At 31.4% G+C, this 24460-nt stretch overlaps 1 protein-coding gene across 1 annotated transcript in view; it reads right to left on the bottom strand.

The window, feature by feature from the left end:
* The window catches only part of LOC143228425 (laminin subunit alpha-like), a 189771-nt gene that overhangs the window by 30831 nt on the left and 134480 nt on the right, over positions 1–24460 (bottom strand). The window contains 12 exon segments of the mRNA XM_076459687.1: positions 581–711; positions 1198–1380; positions 2572–2726; positions 5458–5643; positions 6140–6256; positions 10449–10542; positions 11379–11517; positions 17254–17411; positions 17766–17882; positions 21125–21312; positions 21555–21722; positions 22833–22944. Of these exon segments, the coding sequence (XP_076315802.1) occupies positions 581–711; positions 1198–1380; positions 2572–2726; positions 5458–5643; positions 6140–6256; positions 10449–10542; positions 11379–11517; positions 17254–17411; positions 17766–17882; positions 21125–21312; positions 21555–21722; positions 22833–22944 (1748 nt within the window).

Genomic DNA, 24460 nt, shown 5'->3' with positions numbered 1-24460 from the left:
ATCATTCCTCATGTTTCCCACCCACATTATAACAATTTGTTTAATATACTGATAAAAAATCCTTACTGTTAATTATTATATTTTCAGCCAACATTTCCTCATACATCCCTTTCCATGTTCTAATTTTCTGTTTAACCAATGTTTTTGATATTCTATAATTTTCCAAATCTCCTGTCATACTAGTCAATTCAAATTTATTGTGCTTTACTTTAATTTTTATCTGTTAAACTCTCTGCGAGACAACATAGTTTACATTCTACTGGTACCAACAGTAAAAAAAACACTTTGATTAGTGTACATGAACATCAGATTTTGGGCCACAATATTACATGATTGAAATTCCTTTTTCCCTGAAGTTTATTTCGTCTAAAACATGTAAATATAACTTCCCACCAGACACCTTGTCTTTTTTTTTTTTTTAAATCAACTATATTTAAAGCATGTCTGTACACGGATATTTTCAAAGCTTTGTATTTTAATAATACAGAGAATTAATTTATTTAATGTTTTCCTGACTGCCTATGACTTAGATACACTGATGACTACATGCCCTCAAACTTGTAGTCAATGTTAAACCTACCTCTCAACTTTGGCTCGATGCCACTGTCCATCATTAACATTTGTAGTGCTAAACGTGCTGTCCAAGCCTGATCCTAAATCCATAGTCAAAACAACTTTGCCATCAACAATCTCCAAAGCCATATAATCATCCTGTAAGAAAATTTTGTTTTTCTGTAATTCATTATAATAATCCAACAATTCGCATGTTTACTTATTTATACAGTATTTGAAATGGCTGTGTAACTTTAGCTTTGATGTCTTCTAACAAACATGCAAAGTTGAAATTTCATAATCATGTTGTGAAAAATGTTTACCATTTGGCATCTTCGGTACAAAAATTACAATTATTGTTACTTACTGTATTTACTTTTTCAGATACAAATATAACAATCTGTATACCAACCCTTATTTTGGCAATTTGAATATAAAACCCATAGCTATTTTTACTTACTGTACTTTCATGTTTCAGATACCTGGATAACTGTTTGTTTCTTACTCTTTGTTCTGGAATCTTGAATATAAAAAACAAAGCTTTTACTTACCGTATTTTCATGTTTGAGATACCTGGATAGCTGTTTGTTTCTCACTCTTTGTTCTGGCATCATGAATATAAAAATCATAGCTATTTTTACTTACCGTATTTACGTTTTTCAGATACTTATTAGTTCCAATTTCATTCCCAACATATGCCAGTAGTCCATTCTTCTCTTCAGTACGGAAATACAAAGACATGTAGGTATAGGTGGCAGCACGTTTCATGTCTGTTGGATTCCTCAGTTGTAAGGTAGTGTTACCGTAGAACTTGACACCTACTTTAATCTACAAAACAAAATGTCATGTATTCATATATTGTTTTATGGTAAACAAAGATTGATTGTTAAGACTCACAGAAAATGTATTTTGTAATTAACATAACTTATCAATATTAGTATATCTTTTTAAAGATTATGTTTATAGGCTGTTTTAATATCATGAACTTCATCGACATATTTTGGATGAAAACTCTATTGTATTTTCAAAAGACACAAATAACTGAGAAGCCTAGCATAATAAAGAGAACTGATCTACCATGTTGATAACTTGATGAGTTTTCATTAGACGTGGTCAAGAGAACTGATTAACCATGTTGACTAACTAGATAAGTTATCATTACATGTGGTCAATAGAATTGACTAACCATATTGATTAACTAGATGGGTTATCACCATATGTGGTCAAGAGAACAGATCAACTATATTGACTAACTAGACAAGTTATCGCTACACGTGGTCAAGAGAACTGATCAACCATATTGACTAACTAGATGAGTTATCACTACACATGGTCAAGAGAACTGATCAACCATGTTGACTAACTAGATAAGTTATCACTACACATGGTCAAGAGAACTGATCAACCATGTTGATTAACTAGATAAGTTATCATTACATGTGGTCAAGAGAATTGATCAACAATATTGATTAACTAGATGGGTTATCACCACACATGGTCAAGAGAACAGATCAACCATGTTGACTAACTAGATGAGTTATCATTACACATGGTCAACTGAGACCATGTTGATTAACTAGATGGGTTATCACCATACATGGTCAAGAGAACAGATCAACTATGTTTATAACTAGATGAGTTATCACTAGACATGGTCAAAAAACTGATCATGTTGGCTAACCAGACAAGTTATCACTACCCATGGTCAAGAGAAATGATCAAGCATGTTAAACTAACTAGACAATTTATCACTACCCATAGTCAAGAGAACTGTCTGTTTTGTAGTCAAACACAAAGTTACACAGTTAACAGAAAATAATTCTGAAACAACATTTTCACAGGCAGTTATAATTCCATGAATATATATGAAAACAAATCAAAATATGAAAGTTATTGGTAGAAGTTGACAGCTAGAAAGCGAGAGGCAATCACATATCAAGTGCTGGGACTTTAAATTAATTCAGTAAAAATATTTTTCATGTATTTTATCAACCAATGTTCACATGAAAGAAGTCTCACCCTGTTGGCTTGATCTCGAGCTAGCTCCACTTTCCGTCTCAGCTCAGCAATCTTGTCTGCTACATCTTTACCAAGTCTACTAACGACTTTATTTTTATCTTCAACTTTCTTCATAGCCACAGTAATGTTTGGAACTATTGCTAATGCTCGATGAACTAGCAGAAAATAAATGTAGAGATTTAAATCCTGAACACTAGTTTCACTAAAAACATGAAGTTAACATTTCAAAAATGATTAGAACTTCATAAGAATTAACAACAGTTTTAAAAATGGCTGTAATCTAACACATATTATTCATAAACAATTATTTAAACTGGGGAAAAAAATTAAACACCTTCTCAATATGGTACACAAGTGGAATGTAATAAAATAAATTAGCATTAAAACAAACATATTTATCTAAAACTGACTACTTATCTCTTCAAGTGCTCTTATTGAGTATACTCGATTCTCGTGTAACTTCCTGGAGTGTTTTGACAGAGTATATTTGACTATTATCATGAGAGCTGTAGATATGTCAGAAACAATGCTCTGTACAATTTCTTGTCTTCAAGAGGTAGTGAAATGGTTTTGAAACTTTTGTTACATTAAATCAATATTCTCTGTAGCTGATGACATAAACTGATTAAAAACTATTGCAAGCTTTTCAACCACAACTAGTGAAGTAGTTACTATTAAAATCCTAAAGGTAAACTCCATCACAGAAATGAAGAAAATCGCATGACTGACCAGCAATAGAAAAAGCCTGTATCCCTTACAGAGAAATATTTTCCATCTTTAGTTCCAGCAACAACTTCAAAATAGAACCTATGTTTGCAGTGTAGTTCATGGAAACCAAAAAGCAATAGTGTACAGATCAGACATGTACAGTGTAAGAATAGAGTCCAGACATGAACAATGTGCATGGCGTAAACATAAAGTCCAGATGTGTACATTGTGCATGATGTAAGCACAGAGTCTAGATGTGTACATTGTGCATGGTGTAAACATAATCCATATGTGTACAATGTGCATGATATACAAGCAGTCATGACGTGTACAGCGTGCATGGTGTAGCATTATGTACTATTTCATGTTTTGCACAGTATCACCAGTTTCAATATATTTCAAAAAATGATTAAATTGCATTATTATCTGTCTATATCCCACTAATAGATAACTATATTAAGTATCATTTTTAAGTAATCAGTTGTAATAAGACTACCATTTTTAATTTTATTTACCACGGCAAAGTCACAAACAACACATCAACATAGGAACTGAAAGGTCAAAGTTGGAAAATTGTCCTACAATAATGAAATTAAAAAAAAACTACATAATAATGGCTGATATAGTTCTTACTATATCCTGGAATAGATACATAAAGTTGGTCAATAAAACACATAGGAATATACATATATGTGACAAATTAACATTATATAACCACTGACTAGATGACAAGAATGCTCATAAAGTACATAACCACCGATTAGATGACCATGAAGTATATAACCACTGATTAGATGACAAAAATACTGAGAAACTATATATCTAATGACTTGATGACAAGAATGTTGATGAAGTATATAACCAATGATTAGATGACAAGAATGTTGATGAAGTATATAACCAATGATTAGATGACAAGAATGTTGATGAAGTATATAACCAATGATTATATGACAAGAATGTTCATGAAGTATATAACTAATGATTAGATGACAACAATGTTCATGAAGTATATAACTAATGATTAGATGACAAGAATGTTCATGAAGTATATAACCAATGATTATATGACAAGAATGTTCATGAAGTATATAACCACTGATTAGATGACAAGAATGTTCATGAAGTATATAACTAATGATTAGATGACAAGAATGTTCATGAAGTATACAACCAATGATTATATGACAAGAATGTTCATGAAGTATATAACTAATGATTAGATGACAACAATGTTCATGAAGTATATAACTAATGATTATATGATAAGAATGTTCATGAAGTATATAACCAATGATTATATGACAAGAATGTTCATGAAGTATATAACCAATGATTAGATGACAAGAATGTTCGTGAAGTATATAACCAATGATGACATGACAAGAATGTTCATGAAGTATATAACCAATGATTATATGACAAGAATGTTCATGAAGTATATAACCAATGATTATGACAAGAATGTTCATGAACTATATAACCAATGACAAGAATGTTCATGAAGTATATAACCAATGATTATATGACAAGAATGTTCATGAAGTATATAACTAATGATTAGATGACAAGAATGTTCATGAAGTATATAACTAATGATTAGATGACAAGAATGTTCATGAAGTATATAACAATGATGAGATGACAAGAATATTCATGAAGATGAGATGACAAGAATATTCATGAAGTATATAACCAATGATTAGATGACAAGAATGTTCATGAAGTATATAACCAATGATTAGATGACAAGAATGTTCATGAAGTATATAACTAATGATTATATGACAAGAATGTTTATGAAGTATATAACCAATGATTAGACGACAAGAATGTTCATGAAGTATATAACCAATGATTAGACGACAAGAATGTTCATGAAGTATATGGATGACAAGAATAATGAAGTATATGGATGACAAGAATGTTCAAAAATTATATAACAACTGAATTAGATGACAATGAGTGTTCAGAATAACGAAAAATTATATAACAACTGATTAGGTGACAGTGTTCAAAATGATTTGACAAAAACACACTATTTTACCCTTTAATGGAGAACTGGAACTACTTTGAGGCAAATATGTATCATAATTCACCTACATTATTTCAAATTGTAAATGCATAATATATAAGAAATGAAGTAAAAAGTCCATCTTCTGTAGTATAAAAACATACCATAATTATGTGCTGCTTCTAAAGCATGTTTAGCATCTTCATAGTCTTGAGGTACTTGGTTAGCTCGCTTTTCATCCTCTGGTAGCTTCTCAGTAATGTCTTGGACACGATCAAGAGCTCCCTTAGCTTGTGCTTCAGCAGCCAGGGAATTATTGGCTGCTTCCTGTGCAATAACTTCCAGAGAGCCTACAAAAGATTATTTGCTCAGTATAACAATCAACAAACAAGATCATTGTCTACTGACATCAGACGTACAGTATAACGTGTTTAATGATATTCTACATATGGACAAGATTGTTGTCTACTGACATCAGACGTACAGTATAACGTGTTTAATGATATTCTACATATGAACAAGATTGTTGTCTACTGACATCAGACGTACAGTATAACGTGCTTAGTGATATTCTACATATGAACAAGATTGTTGTCCACTGACATCAGACGTACAGTATAACGTGCTTAGTGATATTCTACATATGAACAAGATTGTTGTCTACTGACATCAGATGTACAGTATAACGTGCTTAGTGATATTCTACACATAAATAAGATTGTTGCCAAGTGACAGATGACAGTATAATCTGTGTATCCAAGCATATTTTGAATAAAGCAGATACACCAAAGAAAAGCTACAAAGTTATTTTTTTGTAATCATATCTATCAAAATTAAAATAATTACGATAAGGAAGCTTATCCAGTTCTTTCTGTATGATGTCTAATTCTCGATCTGTCTTTCCATTCTGCTCTGCCACCATTTGAACTCCATCTTTAGCTTGTTCTAGTTGAGGGTATAGTGCTGCCAAACATCCAGAAATGCTTGTTTTAGTATTTAAAAAAATTCACATTGAAATGTACATTAATTAATATTAACTATAGTCTATACAATGCTGTCTTCTGTCTAGGTATGTCGAAAAATTTTCATTTTTTAAAAACTGTTTTATTAAATTACAGAATCTTAGTTTGTCCAGTGTACAAAATATGGTATATTATCTAGTTTCAGTTCTCAACTATTTAAACTTACCTTCAGTGGAAGTTATTAACAATGTATGATGGCATCCAAGCATTAAAAAACAAATAGTTTGTGAAACCTTAATGATTCAATTTTTATCTTTTGACAGCAGTATATTATCAACATAATATGGTTTGTTAGTCATTGTCCTAAGTAAATATCTAAAGTAACTGTGTATATTCTAACTTGCTAGCTGATATCTACAGTAACTGTATATATTCTAACTTGCTAGCTGATATCTATAGTAACTGTATATATTATAACTTGCTAGCTGATATCTATAGTAACTGTATATATTCTAACTTGCTAGCTGATATCTACAGTAACTGTATATATTCTAACTTGCTAGCTGATATCTATAGTAACTGTATATATTATAGCTGATATCTATAGTAACTGTATATATTCTAACTTGCTAGCTGATATCTATAGTAACTGTATATATTATAACTTGCTAGCTGATATCTATAGTAACTGTATATATTCTAACTTGCTAGCTGATATCTACAGTAACTGTATATATTCTAACTTGCTAGCTGATATCTACAGTAACTGTATATATTGTAACTTGCTAGCTGATATCTATAGTAACTGTATATATTCTAACTTGCTAGCTGATATCTATAGTAACTGTATATATTGTAACTTGCTAGCTGATATCTATAGTAACTGTATATATTCTAACTTGCTAGCTGATATCTATAGTAACTGTATATATTCTAACTTGCTAGCTGATATCTATAGTAACTGTATATATTCTAACTTGCTAGCTGATATCTATAGTAACTGTATATATTCTAACTTGCTAGCTGATATCTATAGTAACTGTATATATTCTAACTTGCTAGCTGATATCTATAGTAACTGTATATATTCTAACTTGCTAGCTGATATCTATAGTAACTGTATATATTGTAACTTGCTAACCTTGCTGATATCTATAGTAACTGTATATATTCTAACTTGCTAGCTGATATCTATAGTAACTGTATATATTCTAACTTGCTAGCTGATATCTATAGTAACTGTATATATTCTAACTTGCTAGCTGATATCTATAGTAACTGTATATATTCTAACTTGCTAGCTGATATCTATAGTAACTGTATATATTCTAACTTGCTAGCTGATATCTATAGTAACTGTATATATTCTAACTTGCTAGCTGATATCTATAGTAACTGTATATATTCTAACTTGCTAGCTGATATCTATAGTAACTGTATATATTCTAACTTGCTAGCTGATATCTATAGTAACTGTATATATTCTAACTTGCTAGCTGATATCTATAGTAACTGTATATATTCTAACTTGCTAGCTGATATCTATAGTAACTGTATATATTCTAACTTGCTAGCTGATATCTATAGTAACTGTATATATTCTAACTTGCTAGCTGATATCTATAGTAACTGTATATATTCTAACTTGCTAGCTGATATCTATAGTAACTGTATATATTCTAACTTGCTAGCTGATATCTATAGTAACTGTATATATTCTAACTTGCTAGCTGATATCTATAGTAACTGTATATATTCTAACTTGCTAGCTGATATCTATAGTAACTGTATATATTCTAACTTGCTAGCTGATATCTATAGTAACTGTATATATTCTAACTTGCTAGCTGATATCTATAGTAACTGTATATATTCTAACTTGCTAGCTGATATCTATAGTAACTGTATATATTCTAACTTGCTAGCTGATATCTATAGTAACTGTATATATTCTAACTTGCTAGCTGATATCTATAGTAACTGTATATATTCTAACTTGCTAGCTGATATCTATAGTAACTGTATATATTCTAACTTGCTAGCTGATATCTATAGTAACTGTATATATTCTAACTTGCTAACTTGCTAGCTATCTATAGTAACTGTATATATTCTAACTTGCTAGCTGATATCTATAGTAACTGTATATATTCTAACTTGCTAGCTGATATCTATAGTAACTGTATATATTGTAACTTGTATATATCTATAGTAACTGTATATATTCTAACTTGCTAGCTGATATCTATAGTAAGTGTATATATTCTAACTTGCTAGCTGATATCTATAGTAACTGTATATATTCTAACTTGCTAGCTGATATCTAAAGTAACTGTATATATTCTAACTTGCTAGCTGATATCTATAGTAACTGTATATATTATAACTTGCTGGCTGATATCTATAGTAACTGTATATATTATAACTTGCTGCTGATATCTATAGTAACTGTATATATTATAACTTGCTAGCTGATATCTATAGTAACTGTATATATTCTAACTTGCTAGCTGATATCTATAGTAACTGTATATATTCTAACTTGCTAGCTGATATCTATAGTAACTGTATATATTATAACTTGCTAGCTGATATCTATAGTAACTGTATATATTATAACTTGCTAGCTGATATCTATAGTAACTGTATATATTATAACTTGCTAGCTGATATCTATAGTAACTGTATATATTATAAAGCTGATATCTATAGTGTATATATTCTAACTTGCTAGCTGATATCTATAGTAACTGTATATATTGTAACTTGCTAGCTGATATCTATAGTAACTGTATATATTGTAACTTGCTAGCTGATATCTATAGTAACTGTATATATTCTAACTTGCTAGCTGATATCTATAGTAACTGTATATATTGTAACTTGTTAGCTCATTTGTACTAAAAAGTAATATTTAAATTAATCTGAAAAACATTTCATCAACCTGAAATCTTTACATAACTTTAAATACTTTGAAATTAACAACAAATTAACAGAGGTCAAACAACTTGAAACAACAACAATACCTGAAACTATTAAATATCTTAACATATTATAACAATAACAATATATTTAACTACTGGAAACTATTTCATCATAACATATTATAACAATAACAGTATCACAACAAATAGGTAACTATTTAATTTTAACATATTATAATAATAACACTATCATTTACTAGTTGGAATCTATTACATATCTTAAAAGATTATAACAATACCTGCATCAACGTGAAACTATTACATATCCTTACATATTAGAACAATACCTTTATCAACGTGAAACTATTTATCTTAGCAAATTATAACAAGAACACTTGTATTAGCCTGAAATTATTACGTATTTTAGCAGATCATAATAATACCTTTATGAACCTGAAAATATTATATATCTTAACTATAACTAGAATGCCTGTATCACCTTGAAACTATTACATTACTTATCAAATTATAACAAGAACACCTGTATCACCTTGAAACTATTACATTAGTTATCAAATTATAACAAGAACACCTGTACCAACATGAAACTATTAAATTACTTATCAAATTATAACAAGAACACCTGTACCAACATGAAACTATTACATATCCTAACAGATCATAAAAACACCTTTATTAACCTGAAACTATTATAAAGTTTTAACAATAAGGGTACAGAAGGATAATACACCATAATTTCAACTAACATTTAGATGAGTATACTAGTTATAAATATGAATAAGCAGTTAGTGAGTGTCAGCCAGCCAAAGGTGTATTATTAATCTCAGGAGTAAATGAGAAGGTAGTAAGTGTTCACTTATATTCACTTTTTGTACTTTATTAAATTAATCATCAGGTTTGTAAAGAGATACTACTGGAAGTGTAAATTGTATTTGTGAACTTAAGCCTAAAACCTTTTCATTGTAAAAGTAGTTCATAGCAAGTTTTAAGAAAATAAAAACTAACTTGTTAATATTATATGGACTATTTTCAACAAATAGCCTAAAAGAACCCACTCAATGAAAAACATATCATAGTGATATCTTAAACAACTTAAAAACCAAAACAGTATTCATCAACTTGGAATAAAATCTCAAAACAGCTGAAAAGTCAAACTTCTCCAATTTAAAATGTGATTGAAACAGTACAAGTTCTTCAACTTAGAAGTAATAATCACTGTTGATTAATTTGTTTTGTAAGTAAACTTACCATCATCTACTTTCTTCTGGAGTTTCTGAGCTTCCTCTAGTAATTCAATACTTCTGTTTTTGGACCCTTCAGCTCTTCCTGCCATTCCATCAGACTACAGCAAATATTAACAAACTATTTAAAACATTTTACTAACACATCACTTCTGCTATTTTCTAATGCTATATTCACAAATTTGCTTTGGTTCTCTCAGTTTAATTAGCTCAAGGATTTCATTTAAGCAATATCTGTCAGGTTGTCAGGCTTCTAAGTCAGACCTCTGCTTAAAGATACCTGATACAAGAGGACAGCCTAGAAGGGCTTGGCAGTTCCAATGAGCTCCTCTGCTGGATATTATAAAAATATAGCCTGGGATTACTACCTGTAACCCTCATGAAATAATATAATTCATGCACCAACAACTTTATGTTAGTTCATACTGCAACAATCTTTTATATGCATTTCACAGAGTTACTCTTACATATATAGTTTATTTAGTACATGACTTGTATTAAACAAAACTTACATACATGAAAAATATTCTATGATAAATAAAATACCATTGACATTTGTACTATTTTATATCATAAGTTACATCAGTATCTAAAGAGTTTGTAAGAACAATTTTAATATTGTTATTTATTTAATATATTGTTTTACAAATTACCATATTAAATACAAAATACCAGTTATATATATAAAATGACTGAAGCCAGAATAATATTCATAAAGGCCTTTCGTACCAATCCTGTTAATACCCCACTCCTTTCACAGCTCAACAGGCCCACTCTCCTATAATGAGTATGATCTTGTAATAAATTTTATAATTTATACAACCTAAAGAAAACCAGAGAAAGCCTTATTCTAACTATAAGTACGACAAGTTGCTATGGCTAACAGTCATGTTGTAGAAAATCATTTTAATTAACATTTCTAACAATCTTGACTTACCAATTCTGCTGCTTGATTAGCAGCTTCCACAGCTGCCTGTGCTGCTTTAAGAGCATCATCAATGGCATCCACTATGTTCCCATATGCTGTAGCAGCTTTCACAGCACCATCAGCACTATCACGGGTGTCTGCCAGCAGACTAACACAGATGTGAGAAGTTCATTTTAGCTTTTGTGTTTACTTTACATTTGATATCCTGTAACCAATGAATCTATCCATTTCATAATCCTTTTATGGTCCTAATTTTTTAATCACTTTGAACATCAGCAAAATTTTATTGATTACTCTGAATGTTAGCTGGTTTATCTTAACCATTAACTATCCTAAATAGCAGTAAAGTTTTAACTTAGCACGTAACTATTTGAAGTAATACTCATATTTACAGTTTGACAGTTAACTAACCTAACCAGGGGCATAGCCAGGGGTTTGGGGTTAAAACACCCCCATGGATCCAAAAGTTTTAGACAAGTTCAGTTGCCACCTGTGAAGTTTCATAAAGATCCGTGATTGCATGACAGATAATTTCACACACAACAAATGGTCAAATACAAATTTCTGACTGAACACTTTTAATACAGCAAGTTTTGTCAGAACTAGAGAAATACAATCAAATATCTATGAAAGGCTCAAACGCCTGTTCGTTCTTGTCAGGACATCTACAACACAGTTTGGTTCAACTTTAATATCACGGTGAATGTATAATGAGGTCAGGCCGTTCAATCGATCTTCAGTGGTGGTATTTCTCAAATAAGTTTTGAGTCTTCTGAGAGTTGAAAACAAATGCTCCACTGAGCTTGTTGACACAGGCAGCATGGCAAATACTTTCAACAGTCTAGAAATGACTGGGAACATTTCTGCATTGCACATTGCATATGCATCTATGACATTTTTTGGTCTGTTGTTCACAAGTGGTTTGTACCAAACCCTAAGTTCACCTTCTGCAGCTAGTGAAGTGCTGTCAATGTCAGCCTTGTATATATATTGACCAACTCTTTAATTTGGTCACATTGTTGTGCTGTAGGTTCTGACAGTTCTGTGGTAGATCCTGATGGCAGTAGACACATGAAGTTTGTAAGGAGAGTTTTGTGACTGGACAGACGGTCACATAATTTGTAAAAGAAAGTGATCAACAAATGGTACAAATACAACAATACAAAAGTACTCCTCAGGGCTAGTGGTTTGTGGGTTAGCACGGTACATCTTTTAGCCTGCCTTGGCATTATGATGTCAATTTGAAGCTCACTACACAGAGTTTGAGCCTCACAGAAAATGTTATTAAATCCATTCACAGTATTATTTCTGAGTGAATGGATTAAATCTTCTATTATTTCTGCATGATGCATCACAGCACCTAAATCAATGTTCTGTTGCTGCAATAAGTTGCACAGCGGTAAACTAAAGGAAAACAATTTAGCAATGGTAAGTAGAGTGATGATGAATTCTGGCTGTGTTATAGAACACAATAATTGAGTGGCTTGCATGACAGAATCTCTGTCTTGCCAACCTGATATGATCTCAAGGGCATCTGCAACTGCATGGATTAATTCTAGAAAGACAATGACTAAGTCATGCCTCTCAACCCACTGGGTGGGGCAGAGACCTTTCAAACTTTTTTTTTTTCGATTCAGGTGCTTTATTATCCACCGAAAGAGCCAAAACGTGCTTTAGTTTGGGTGTATTGAGAAAGTTTTCAATGCTAGAAATTACTCCCATGCAATTTCGCACAGGAACTTCTTTACAAGCATCAGAAATTGCCAAGTTTAGGGAATGGGCACTGCAGTGTACATAGGGTGCAAGTTGGAATTTATCAGTTATGTGTCTCTGGACACCATTGAATTTCCCACTCATAAAGGTAGCACCGTCGTATCCTTGTCCTCACAGGTAAGCCATGTCAATACCATATTTTGTCAGATTGGTTATGATAATATCAGCCAAGTTTCTACCTGTCACATCATAAACAGGTATAAATTTCAAAAAATCTTCCCTCATTGCAACAGAGTTGTCATTGGCATGCAAATATCTAACACACAGCAAAAACTGTTCAATGTCTGAAATATCTGTTGTTTCATTAGCTAATACTGAGAAACACTTTGCAGCATTAACCCTGTTGACCAAAGCATCAAGAACATGAGTATTACAGGCATTGATGATTTCATTTTGAATTTGAGGACTCAGATACGTAGCATTCCTCTTTGTACTCTTAAGGCTTGCTGAAAGCTTGACATCACCCTTTGCCCTGTAGCGCAAAATTGCTTGAAAATTCCCATCATTATTGATGGGCTCCTCATCAGTTTCACCAACAAACATTGGACCAGAATCATATTTTCCCCTCAAAGCTAAACCATGTCTCCCACACAGCAATACAGTATCAATAATAGGCATTAAATATTGCCGGTTCTGTTCAATTTCTTGCTTGTAAGTTGCATCAAGCTTCAAGTGTACAGATGAACTTGTGTTTATGACCCATAAAAAATTGTTAGCTTTTTCTTTGCTGTCTTGGTGGTGCTGTTTCAATTCATGTGCCTTGAAGTCTTCAACAGCTTTCTTCCAGTTTGTGTATGGAAATTTCACTAGTTGTCCAACACCAGCACCATCAGGAGCAAAAAGACAGCAGTACTTGCAGAAAGCACCCTTTGCATGTTGACTGTAGAGTAGCCATCTCCACCGTGAAATAACGATACAGAGTGTTTGCATGATTTTAATACAAAATTAATATAACGAGGAGTCGACTTACCTGTTTACCAATGCTGACATCACCAGAAATGTAATTTTCAATGTCCCAGACTGGACCTGAGTTGGTAGTGACAGCACTGGTAGAAGGCCACAGTGATGACTCCGACAATTCAGTTGACATTTCTGATTCAACCTGATTGGCTGCAGCAGATTGATCAGGTTCAGCCTCATGAATGAGTTTAAAGAACCCATGTAGTGTATTTTGCTTTTCAGGCTTGACATAGTGAATGTATGTTAATCGCAACTTTTGTTTGTCAACATCACATTATTTTTGTCAACGTCACATTCACAGTACCATTGGCACTATCTATAGTGAATGATTCACTATAGACGTCGCCAATCGTATTAGGTTAGTGCCATGGTGCTGCCAGCCGACACAGTGCCACCTACTGTTTATTTGTGAAGTTAATTCTTGAAATCCATAGAATCTGAACATACACTGTCCATGATATTTGAATACAGATTATAGACACTATACATATATTTTGCACTCTCCTGAGTGACCCTATATTATATATGTTGACGACAGAGCTGTAGGCCTATTTTCCTGGGCCTGATAACTAGGGCTGTGACGATTACACGATTAACCGGTTACAGTTCGGTTACTGCTCTTAACCGGTTACGGATTTCCTAACCAGTTAATCTAAGATTCTTTTCCGAGAAAAATAAACGAGGGAAAACAATACAATTATCGACATTTGTGTGTAAATATTCCATTATTTGACCTTGACATTGGTATGTTTGCCTATCGCGATTTTACGAACTGCTTGCCTTTTTGTTTGGTTGAATTATTGTTGTTGTTGTTATTGTTGAAAGCCTTTAGAGTTTTTGTTAACGTTAAGTGCGGCCATCACGCGCAAATTCCTAGGGCTGTGATGATTACACGATTAACCGGTTACGGTTACGAGGCAAAAATTAACCAGTTCCAAAAGTCCGTAATCATTGCAGCCCTACTGATAACTTTAAGTTATACATTATATATATATGTAGGTCTGTATATTTATTTATGATTAAAAAAATAAGACAAACATCTCAGTGTGCCATTCTAAAATTTGCCAAAAAGGTGGTCTCAGAATGCATAGTTCAGGCTTTTCTTTTATGTTTTTATTTAAACATTTCACGGGGGGCATGTCCCCACGGACCCCCTAGCATGGCTTCGCACATGCGGCTCTTGCATCAAGAACTCAAACTAAAAAAAAACAAGACAAAAAGCCAATGACCATTTCTGGCTATGCCCCTGAACCTAACTGTAACTAAAATTACAGCTCAATCTTTATCATTTTTGGATAATAATATTAAATGTCAACATAAATCTATAGTGATATCAGTCAGATTGATTTTAAATGGAATTATTATTTTACGTTACGATTTCTCAATCTCAGGTAGTATTATGCTTGATCTTGTACTTCAGTCTAATCATTTGAACTTCACAATTAACTGTTATGAATACTACTATGAATGTTTCTAATCATTTGAACTTCACAATTAACTGTTATGAACACTACTATGAATGTTTCTAATCATTTGAACTTCACAATTAACTGTTATGAACACTACTATGAATGTTTCTAATCATTTGAACTTCACAATTAACTGTTATGAATACTACTATGAATGTTTCTAATCATTTGAACTTCACAATTAACTGTTATGAATACTACTATGAATGTTTCTAATATGTAAGCACCTGGAATTATATTAAGTTTTCAGTGATGTCGAGAAACCCACTTGTTGAGAAATTTATATGCAAAAGCGTGTTGTTTGGTTTGAAAACAAATGGCCTAAGCATGGGCAACCCAGTATCACCAGTTCTAGCCAATATTTTTATGACACAAGTTGAAACACAAGCAATTAACACAGCATTACATCCACCACTATACTGGTACAGATATGTAGATGACACGGTTGTGGGATTCAAATCTACAGAACACATACTTAATTTTTTCAATCACATTAACTCTATACATCCCAACATTAACTTCACATGTGAACAGGAAGAAAGCAATCAAATATCATTTCTGAACCTCAAAATTACAAGAACTGACACACAATTCAAAACAGAAATCCACCGAAAAATCACCCACACTGGACTATACATTCCTTGGGACTCAGCACATGAAACAAAACAAAAACTCAACATACTAAGAAACCAAATAAACACAGCCATAAAACTATGCTCACCAGATAAAATTAATGATGAATTAGACAAAATAAAACAATACTTCATCAACATCAATAAGTTTCCTCCACAAACCGTAAAAACATTATACGCACACACCTAGACAGAAAGCAAAATCAACCAACTAAAATAAATATATCTCACGAATCAAAAAATCACGAAACCATATACTGCTGTATACCATATATTCCTGACATCAGCAAACAAATAACCAACATTTGGCAAAATTAGTAACAAAATATGACATTCCAGTTAATACCAAATTTATTCAAAACCAGGCACAAAACTGAGGTCTATACTATGTAAAACTACACTGACAAACACCACACCAACATTATTTACAAAATACAATGTGATAACTGCCACGACTTCTATATTGAGAAACAAGTAGAAAAATGGAAACCAGATTCAAAGAACATAAAGTCACCTTTACACGTTTTGAACACTGCAAGTCAAATAAACACAACATAACCATAGAAAACACTCAAATATTAAATAAAGAAACAAACAAACAAACGCAAAATTAAAGAAGCCTTACTTATACAACAACTTAAACCCAAAATAAACCAATATAAAGGAACGCCTTTATACCTATATTAATATAATAAAATAAATAAAATTATATATTCAAACATCTAACACCGCCCTCTACATTCCGACACTCAGTTACACAACCCCTTCCAAACATGTGGTCAGCTTCCGGTCAGTTACCTCTTTCTTTCTTTGTGAACCTGACGATGACCGAAGAAGGTCGAAACGTTGTTCGCTCTTCTACGTAAAATATTTTCTCAACCCAAACGAGCCGGTTTTGCATATAAATTTATATTAAGTTTTGAATCTACCTTTTTTACCTGGGACGATATCTTGGTTTAACAACAATTTATCTTGATACCGAAATATTTAACCATTTATCTTTCATTCTTTTAGGTTACATATATCAGTTTGTTCAGGTTAAACACATACCTGTCTAACAATGCAGCCTGTTCCATCAGATCACTTGCATGTTTCTTAGCTTCATCAACAAGAGGGCGTACTTCATCAAGTTCCTCTTCTTGTCCGTTCAGTTTTTCCTTAAGTTCATCAATGGCTCTGGCTAACCTTGAGGAGTCCAAATCTAATTTCTGGTATGAAAATTTAAAAATTTTTATTTCGTAATTATGGTCACAGAGAAACTGAATATAATATGTGCATGTTAATCAACACTGACACCATTAATAAATGAATAACTCTCTTGTTGATTAAAAGCATCTCAATATCAGACCACATATACCAAATGTTAAGTTCAAGTTACACTTATATTTTTATTAATTGAAATAATTTCAATATTTAATTACATGTACAAAATATTGAAGCCTAACATACACTTATTTTATAAGGGATTAAAATGACTTCAAGTTTTTATTATACTAAATATAAAATCCAACTCACACTTCATAGATATAGATATTACTGTAAATAGAATTTAAGAAACTCACACTAAAAGCAGTTTCTGCATCTTCTAAAGCTTTCTTTGCAGCTTCAAGCAATTCTTTAGCTTCATCTAATGTCTTGTTTGTCCCTGCTGCCAATTGGTTGATAGAACCAATTATTCCCTATGATAAAACATTTGTGTGTGTAATAAAACTGTATTGAGCACTATGACTCATTGATTGATTCATCAGAAAAAACTTTAGTTATTAACAACAATGCAGTAAGCAAGATCTTTTTGTAGGCTTCCCACATCCACTACACTTTCTCCCACATTCAAAAACATAAAATATATTCCTTTCTCTCTTTAACTGTCAGTCCTTCTTCTGTCACTGAATCATCTAATATCAAAACACTTTTTAAGTAACAAAAAATACAATAATTATAAAATGTATCAAGTAATGGTAGCTACCTTCTAACTTCTCTTGCTTGTTTGTCTGTTTTTTTAATTTCGCACAAAGCTACTCGAGGGCTATTTGTGCTAGCCATCCCGAATTTAGTAATGTAAGACTAGAGGGAAGGCAGCTAGTCATCACCACCCACCACCAACTCTTGGGCTACTCTTTTACCAATGAATAGTGGGATTGACCATCACATTATAATGCCCCCATGGCTGAAAGAGCGAGCATGTTTGGCGCGACGAGGATGCAAACCCACAACCCTCAGATTACGAGTCGCACACCTTAACACGCTTGGCCATGCCGGGCCAACTTCTCTTGCATCATGAGTGATCACAGCTGCCTGGTCAGAGGTAAATGCTGTTTTTATTTTTTATTTCATAATATTATTATTCACGCTTTTATTAAATTGCAACAGAACATTGCCAAATCTTTTAATTTAGATTCAAAATGTGCATTAATTACTGATAAAAATTAATTTAACTCACTTGGGATCTTACCTACATATTTACAATTTACTTTAAAAGCTTGAAACTCATCTTTCTGATAACAATTCATGTACAATATTGTTGGAAAAAGGTACTGTTAACATTTCTCAGTTCTTGTGTCTCCTTACATGAGCAGTGTATCCAATTACTGTTTTGACAACAGATAATATAGTGTTATTTTACAGGTAAGGATGAAATCACAGCAAGATCACACATCGGTTAGTATTTAATGATGGTTCTAAAAGAGAATTTGAAACTTCACCCCCAGTATATGAAATTTGGAGATAAAAACTCAGTTAATATTATATCTTTTAATTGCCACATGTTATTTTTAAGATTTTTGTTTCCAATACTAAGTTTCCAGTTTTAGGTAAACACAAAAGGTGCACAGACTTTTTGGGCCATCTTCCACCCAAGTCCTGATGTTGTTGTCTTACCTGTTCTTAAGTGGTAATTATGAGGAGATACATTAATTTGATCAGGATTTAGAATGCACAGTAATCTTTCAGAATTTCGAAAAATAAAAACCTTACAAATTATTTCAATAAATAAATTGTACTTTTTAAAATATGAGTGTATTAAAATAAAAAGAATCAATACACCAGGAACAAGTCTACAACAGACTGAACTCATCAGTACATTGGTCCTTCTCATTCTGATACATAAGAATCAACATAAGTCACCATAATGTTTGAATGATTCATTATTTTAACTGTAAAACAAATAAAGCACAACAGTCACATTGATAACATTTCTAACATCAGAGACCTTTTCCATTGTACAAATTTTCTATGTCAGGAAGATTTCTTAATACTATGTCAACAGTAAGTATGAGAAATCCTGTTTCACCTGTTTTAGCTGATCTATTATGGTCAGAATTGAAAGAATTGCTATTTCCACATCACTACAACCTCCAGTTTGGATCCATTATATTGAGGGAATTACATCCTTGTAACAAATTGACTACATCCATAATTTTCTTTGTTATTTGAATACACTCCACACAACATAATGTTTACCATTTAAACATTAATTCAATATAAAAATTAATAAAAAAGTTAAAATTTTCATATACTAAATTAATATGTATTTCCAATAAGTATTTATCTCTACTCACAAGCTATTATCATTCAGTCCTGCCATCCATATGCAAACGTTTACTTTACCACATGGAAATCAACTGTTACAATAGAATACTTAATAACTTCACAACAACAAGGAAATAAACAGTTAGAATGATCTTATTAATTCCTTCAAATTCTTCACAACAACATGATAATCAACAGTTAGAATGATCTTACTAATTCCTTCAAATTCTTCACAACAACATGATAATCAACAGTTAGAATGATCTTATTAATTCCTTCAAATTCTTCACAACAACATGGAAATCAACAGTGAGAATGATCTTACTAATTCCTTCAAATTCTTCACAACAACATGGAAATCAACAGTTAGAATGGTCTTATTAATTCCTTCAAATTCTTCACAACAACATGATAATCAACAGTTAGAATGATCTTATTAATTCCTTCAAATTCTTCACAACAACATGGAAATCAACAGTTAGAATGGTCTTATTAATTCCTTCAAATTCTTCACAACAACATGGAAATCAACAGTTAGAATGGTCTTATTAATTCCTTCAAATTCTTCACAACAACATGATAATCAACAGTTAGAATGATCTTATTAATTCCTTCAAATTCTTCACAACAACATGATAATCAACAGTTAAAATGATCTTATTAATTCCTTCAAATTCTTCACAACAACATGGAAATCAACAGTTAGAATAACCTTATTAATTCCTTCAAATTCTTCACAACAACATGATAATCAACAGTTAGAATGATTTTATTAATTCCTTCAAATTCTTCACAACAACATGATAATCAACAGTTAAAATGATCTTATTAATTCCTTCAAATTCTTCACAACAACATGATAATCAGCAGTTAAAATGATCTTATTAATTCCTTCAAATTCTTCACAACAACATGGAAATCAACAGTGAGAATGATCTTACTAATTCCTTCAAATTCTTCACAACAACATGGAAACCAACAGTTAGAATGGTCTTATTAATTCCTTCAAATTCTTCACAACAACATGATAATCAACAGTTAGAATGATCTTATTAATTCCTTCAAATTCTTCACAACAACATGATAATCAACAGTTAGAATGATCTTATTAATTCCTTCACATTCTTCACAACAACATGGAAATCAACAGTAAAAACTCAACATAAATTAATTTTAATAATAATCTTCTTAATTCACCTAACAATATGGAGCTCAACTGAACTTAACAAGCAGAATGGTGTGCTCTATTCCCTCAGCCATCCTAAAGTAGGAAAGTCGATAGTTCTCAAACGTTCAATACCCTCATTCACTCAATCAATAGAAGATAGTCACACTGACATGACCATTTCTTTAAATTACATAAAAACAATAAAACAATGATCTACAAACATACGGTCACGTTAGCCTGCCTGATCGCATCATTTAACTCTCGGGTCTCTTGAGCAACATCTTGAGCATCACGACTATGGTTTCTCAACTCTTCTAGTAGCTCATTCAACTTGTTCAGTTGCTCATCCAATTCTCCAGCTCGCTCCTTATTCAGAGTAGCAGGTTTTTGGAAGTTCTTGACATGTTCCAACACTGTATATAAAAATGTTTACAAGGAAATTTTTTCTACCTATGTTTATTTGTTAATAAACTGAAAATATGCTATAAATACACATTTATCATATCTCAACCTAAAATGATGTATAAAACAAGAAACCTTAAGACTGATTTTCTTATTTCAGCACCTTTTTTTATATCTTAGGAAAAATGTCACTATATAAAAATGTTAGGATTCATGCTGCTACATAAAAATTTCAAAATTCAAAGAAACCTACATTCCTTGGCTAGTTCCAATTCATCTTCAGTATCATTTTTTCGTGATGTAAAATCTCGATCTCTGATCTCTTGTAGAATTCTCTCAGCCCTTGCAATTAATTTATCAAGGTTAGGCCCTGCTGTATCTAACAGTCCTTCAGCTAATGCTGTTAATTCACCAACAGTATCTGGAGTAATAACAATGCTTGTGTCAGGAAGACATAAAAAATATTAATAAAAAAATATGCCTCGTTTATTTTAAGATGTTACTTAGAAATAGCCATTAGCATATGTGTACAAAAATAATTTGTATCGCACAATGATCTTACTAACTATATCTTAAAACTACAATGAATTGCTTACAACAGCCAAGACTTAAAAACAATAAAGTATTTCACAGTAACCATGAGTAGTAGTAGGAGAAATGTTTTCAAAAATTAAAAGAGAGTACCATGAAGTAGAATAATTGTCATAAAACAAATGGTGGTTTAAAAACAGTATTTATTAAACACATGAGATAATATCTAACAAGTTGTGTGTCATATATATGACAAAAAGATATAAAACATTTTTATATAAATCTTTAAAAAGTGACATCTTCTAAAAAAAAACCACACAATCTAATATCATGTGCTAAAAATATAAAATTTCAACCAATAAATTTGTTAAATTAAGTTTACTTTAGTATACAATTACTATTATACTGGAGTATGTGTGCCTGTGTTATTCCTACTTGCACACAGTTGGATGACTCAAGATGATTTCTGGTATGGTAATTGGAAAGAGTCTTATGGTGTATCATTTCTTTTTAGATTTTTAGAACAGAAGAGAGATAAGAAAAACATTAGGCAACATTTTCTCTTTTTTACAGACTTTTGGCTTTACATTTAAAGATACACACACCTAATCAGTTAAATCAATCAACAATGATTTTCCCCAAATCAGAGTATGCAATTATCACCTGATGAGGTAATTCAGAATATGATAACAAAGAAAGTAGGAAGGATAGCATTATCTAATGTTGTCCTTTTTATAGTATTTGCTTCCTGAACAGGTACTCTCAGCACTGTTTTATAGATTTAATAATTACAGAAGCCTTTCTCTAGATGTATAGACTTAAACATAACAATCAAAAGAACATGATTACAGAAGTTGAACTAATTAACTCAATTTTGCTCAAACCCCTATCACTGATTTCTTAACTGATATTTCATAGGTTCTATCATTCTGTCTTAATTTTATCTTCTACAGATTTTAAAACCAATGCTGTGAAAAGATTACATCATTCATAAACTGACCTCTTGCTTTCTTAACAGCATCTTGAATGAGTTTTTCTACTTCGAGAGCTTCTTGTCTTGTCTTGTCTGCATTCATACGTACCTCTTTAGCTTCTCCAGTTCCTTTGTCAGCCTGTCCAAAAAAACAACACTTTATGTGAACCAATAAACAAGATCCAAAATATGGATAAAACAACACTTTATAGTAGAGGGTAGAATGTGAACTAAACAATGAAGTAATAAATGGAATCAACAAAATGGATAAAATAATTTAATGTAGAGGTTAAATGTGACTCAAACAATGAGATAATACGAAGATCTCAGAAATACAGTAAAATAACTTAGCATTATATGAAAATTCTGAACTAAAGTAGAAGCTAAACAGCATTCAAAAAACCTAACACATAAATCTAACAATGAGATAATTAAGTAGATCCAAAAATACTGGAAAATTAATAACTGACAAAAAAAGTTATTTGAATTATAAATGTTAAGTTTTGCAATCAGGTTATACAGAAATTGAGTACATTATTGTAAAATAATTTTGGAGCCTGTATGTTTTTGTATAGCATAGCATGAATACTCAATTCATTCTCCAACTGTTGAAAGTATGTGACAGTTGAACAACTATGCCATGGAAAGAAATTGTGTATGCCTGAATTGTGTCACTGTTCTATGGAAAAGTCTTCTTGGTGATATTATGTACTGTTTCTTTGGGATGTGAACAGCTATTATCAGTGACTTTTGTGCTTGTGTATTCTTAACTGTTACAAGATGCTGAACTTTGTATATCACATATTGAGTGTGACTTGTTGTAGGGCTCTTTCTCAGAGGTCTTGGCATCCCAAGATGATCATATTCCTTTGTTTTCCAGAGCTATTAAGTAAAAGTGATATCTTGATCTTAGGAATTTTTGATCCTCGATTTAAACAGATCTTTACAGTTTGAGTGATTGAATATTTTGTACCAGAAAGGGTTGTTACATCCAAAAGTAGTCAATTTGTCAGAGATATGATGTCACCTACAAAAAGCCAAAAACAGTAAATACATTTCTAATACATGTGATTCCACTGTAGCTTTCTATTGGCTTGCTTATTTGCATATAAAATTACACTTCTGTACACATGAATTTAAAATAAAAGCTGAACAACATTTTAATGTATTGGTTAAAGATGAGCCTTAAGACATGGTAACAAGTTAAATATATATATATATATGCTAGAGAAGTATTAAATCTATGGAGACTTTAAAAGAGTAGAAATTAACTGAACTCATGTTAAGAGAGTTAAACACTTCATAAATTAAAATACTTATAAGGTTGTGATAAAAAATAACTTACAATTGTACCTGAAATTTAAAATTTGATATATAACTACAGCTTAAAACATATTGTAAAATAATAATTATAATGAAATGCAATAAATAATTAATATGGTATATTTAATCAAAGCACCTGGAGATAATACAAAATATTAAATAAATATAAAAGTAATTCTTGTAAGTATCTTAGAACACTCAAGTCAAACCAAGTATATGAATGTTTGTTTATCTTAAGTTGTTTATTAATTTAATTAACAAAATTAAAATTGAGAGTTATGTTTTTTTGAGAACTAGAATTTAGAGAAACAAGTATAACTAAGTAACAAATA

The sequence above is a fragment of the Tachypleus tridentatus genome, chromosome 10, assembly GCF_004210375.1.
Source record: "Tachypleus tridentatus isolate NWPU-2018 chromosome 10, ASM421037v1, whole genome shotgun sequence".
Lineage (NCBI taxonomy): Eukaryota > Metazoa > Arthropoda > Merostomata > Xiphosura > Limulidae > Tachypleus > Tachypleus tridentatus.
Note: the sequence above shows the minus strand (reverse complement) of the source record. Positions and strands in the feature narration are given on the sequence as shown.